The 3,025-nt window shown below is 43.9% G+C and overlaps 1 protein-coding gene across 1 annotated transcript; it reads right to left on the minus strand.

Moving 5' to 3' along the window:
* Positions 1 to 270: 270 nt before the first annotated feature.
* LOC122667833 (ABC transporter F family member 4) lies at positions 271 to 2,574 on the minus strand. The gene has a single exon (XM_043864281.1). It carries the CDS (start codon positions 2,510 to 2,512, stop codon positions 383 to 385), a length of 2,130 nt encoding a protein of 709 aa, XP_043720216.1. The 5' UTR covers positions 2,513 to 2,574; the 3' UTR covers positions 271 to 382.
* Positions 2,575 to 3,025: the final 451 nt, after the last annotated feature.

Consider the following 3,025-nt stretch of genomic DNA (forward strand, 5'->3'; position numbering starts at 1 on the left):
TGCATTAACTCAACTGTTTCATGTATTATGCTGAATCCACCAAGGGATTCATACTGCAACCAACTTTATCAAATGGTGACATCAAATCAGAGAAATAGAACAGAAGCACACACCGAATTACAAGAAGAAAAATCACATAACGGAATACAAATGCATTATTAGGAAAATTCGTATGTGAATAGATGAACCCAAAAACACAACTTTTTGGGTTTTGTATTCTACATTTTCTCAAAACCAAAGAAAAAGCCTCTTAACATCACATAAAAACCCACGGTTTTAAATTAGTCTCATTTAATATTAGACAAATACAAAAGGCACGATCGGATGAAAAAAGCTTATTATATGATTGAAACAATGAATACCTAATGTCTTGAAACCTGGATCATTCATCAACCTCTGCCTTGATCTCTTTCATAAGCTCGTCCTTGTAGTCCTCAAATGTCCCGGGGAAGTTTCTCACAGTCCCATTTTCAACAACCCAGATCTCACTCTTCTCTTCATCATCGCAGACCCTCGATATTAGCCTAGAATCATGACTGACCAATACTACTCCACCAGTAAACTCATCCAGTGCATCAGCCAGTGCATCAATGCTCTGCATATCCAAATGATTTGTGGGCTCATCCAATAACAAAATGTGAGGCTTTGACATAGAGATTGAGGTAAAAACAACTCGGGATTTCTGCCCTCCTGATAATTTCGCAATAGGAGTCAGGTGGTTATGGCTAGGGAGCCCAAATTTTCCAAGCTTTGCACGAACAGCCTCTTGTTTGCTTAAACCTTCTTGATCTGGATGAAGCCGGAGAAGATATTGAACCGGGGACTCATCCATAATCAATAGATCCACAAAGTGCTGTGAATATCTCCCAATCCTCAGCTTCTGACTTCTCCTCACTTCTCCCTCAGATGGAACCAAATCTCCTGCTAAAAGATTGAGCAGGGTTGATTTCCCAGCTCCATTAGGCCCAACAATGGCTACACGGGTTCCCATATCAATACCCACATCAACATTAGAAAGCCTGAAATCCTCCCTATTTGGATAGCTAAAACTGACTTCAATGAGCTGCAAGAGAGGTGGGGTGAGCTCAGTCGGCTCAGGGAAGTGGAACTCCACACTGTAATCCCTCCATTTCTGAGGAACCTCGGGCGGGGCCTCATCTTCATCAACCTTCCCCTTTGACTTATTCTTTGATGCTTCCTTTGCCGCAGCAAACTTAGCTCTATCCTTAACCTTCTCCTGTTGAACCCGATTCCCAGACCTCTTTGCTGCCTTAACTTGCTTCTCATAGATCTCAAACTTCTTGTTCATCTCCTTGCGTCGCTGGTCATACCCAGATTCAAATTCATCGAAATTCCCTCGATAGAAGTGGAGTTTCATATCATGTAGATGAATAATATCAGTGCAGACAGTGTTGAGGAAATCCCTATCGTGTGAGACCACAACAAGAGTCTTCTTCCACCTGCACAAGTACTCCTCTAACCACAGAACAGCCCTGAGATCAAGATGGTTTGTGGGTTCATCAAGCAACAGAAGGGTTGGCTGCACAAACAGAGCCCTAGCCAATGAGATTCTCATCCTCCACCCACCACTAAAGGACTTGGTAGGCCTCCCTTGCATCTCCTTAGTGAAACCCAAACCAGCAAGAATCTTTGACGCCTGGGCCTCTGCTGCATCAGACCCCATCAACTGCAACCTATCATACAAATCTGCAAGCTTCTCACCTGCATCTCCATCATCGTCTTCTTCTTCAGCGGAAGCTCCATTCTGTAGAGCAGCAACCTCCTGACGAAGCTTCACAAGCTCTTCATTTGCCGAAACCACAGCTTCAAGCGCCGTCCTCTCATCACCAACCACCTCCTGTTCCACCAAAAGCACGTCTATGTTCTTTGGCACCGGAATCTTCCTCCAAGCGAGAAGCTTCAAAAGGGTCGACTTCCCCTTCCCATTAGGGCCAATCAAACCGTACCTCTTGCCATGCGAAATCTTCACTGAAGCATTCTTCAACAACTCTTTCCCTCTCGCCGACACAGAGAAATTCTCAACTGTAATATCCTTGACATTAGCATCTGCAGAATCTTCACCGTCAAGGACCGAAGCACGGCTACCGATTACAACAGTGAAGGCATCACGATCGTCTCTAAGGGCTTCTCTGCGAGCATGTTCTACAACATGGGCAGCGATCATATCCTTCTTCTCTCGCTTCTTTAATTCTTTCTCAGATACAGAAATATCAAGGGTCTTTGGATCGAGTTTCTGCTTAAGGACTTTCTTCTTGGCTTCTAATTCGTCATCGATTTCATCTTCTTCATCTGAGGGAGGGAGATCGACACCGTCTGTATAAGAAGAGAGCTTTGGGGCTGATTTTGGTTTTGAGGAGGAAGAAGAGGTCTTATTGGGTTTATCAGATTTCTCATCCATGCTTGCAAGCATGGCTGAGACGGAGAGTCTCTCTTTCTTGCCTTCTTTGGGTTTTGAGGCCGCACCCGTTTGTTCAGCCTTCTTCTTCCCCATTTCACTCTCTTCACCTTGAAAGCTCTCTTTTTCTTTTCTAGGGTTTGTTGCTACGAGTTATATGAAGGGTGAGAGGTTGCAGAGATAGATTTAAGTGAAGAAATAGCAGAGAATCGTTTTAGCGTTTTAGGGATTTATAGCCTCCCTTTGTTTGGGCACGTGGGTGATCTGAGTGAGCAATCCTGGTCGTCCATCTCATGAGTCATCTCCCATATGAATCTGGTTCTTTCTCTTTGAAAGGGAAATATCTTCACTGTACATTTTAAGGAATCCTCTTTATAAATTTATGGGAGAATGTTCTCTGTGCCGCAATGCAAGCTACGTCAGGCACATGGGTCTGCCACTCAGAGGGGCAGGGTGGTTATTGCACCTACCCCATATGTTTGGGCGTAGTCTACGTTGTGGCATAGAGAACAGCACTCCTGAATTTATTTAGGACATATTTAGAGGGATATGTCTTGACAAAGAGTGGATTTCCCCATATGTAATGACACGTTTAATTCATCTTAGATA

Source organism: Telopea speciosissima, chromosome 7, assembly GCF_018873765.1.
Source record: "Telopea speciosissima isolate NSW1024214 ecotype Mountain lineage chromosome 7, Tspe_v1, whole genome shotgun sequence".
Classification (NCBI taxonomy): Eukaryota; Viridiplantae; Streptophyta; class Magnoliopsida; order Proteales; family Proteaceae; genus Telopea; species Telopea speciosissima.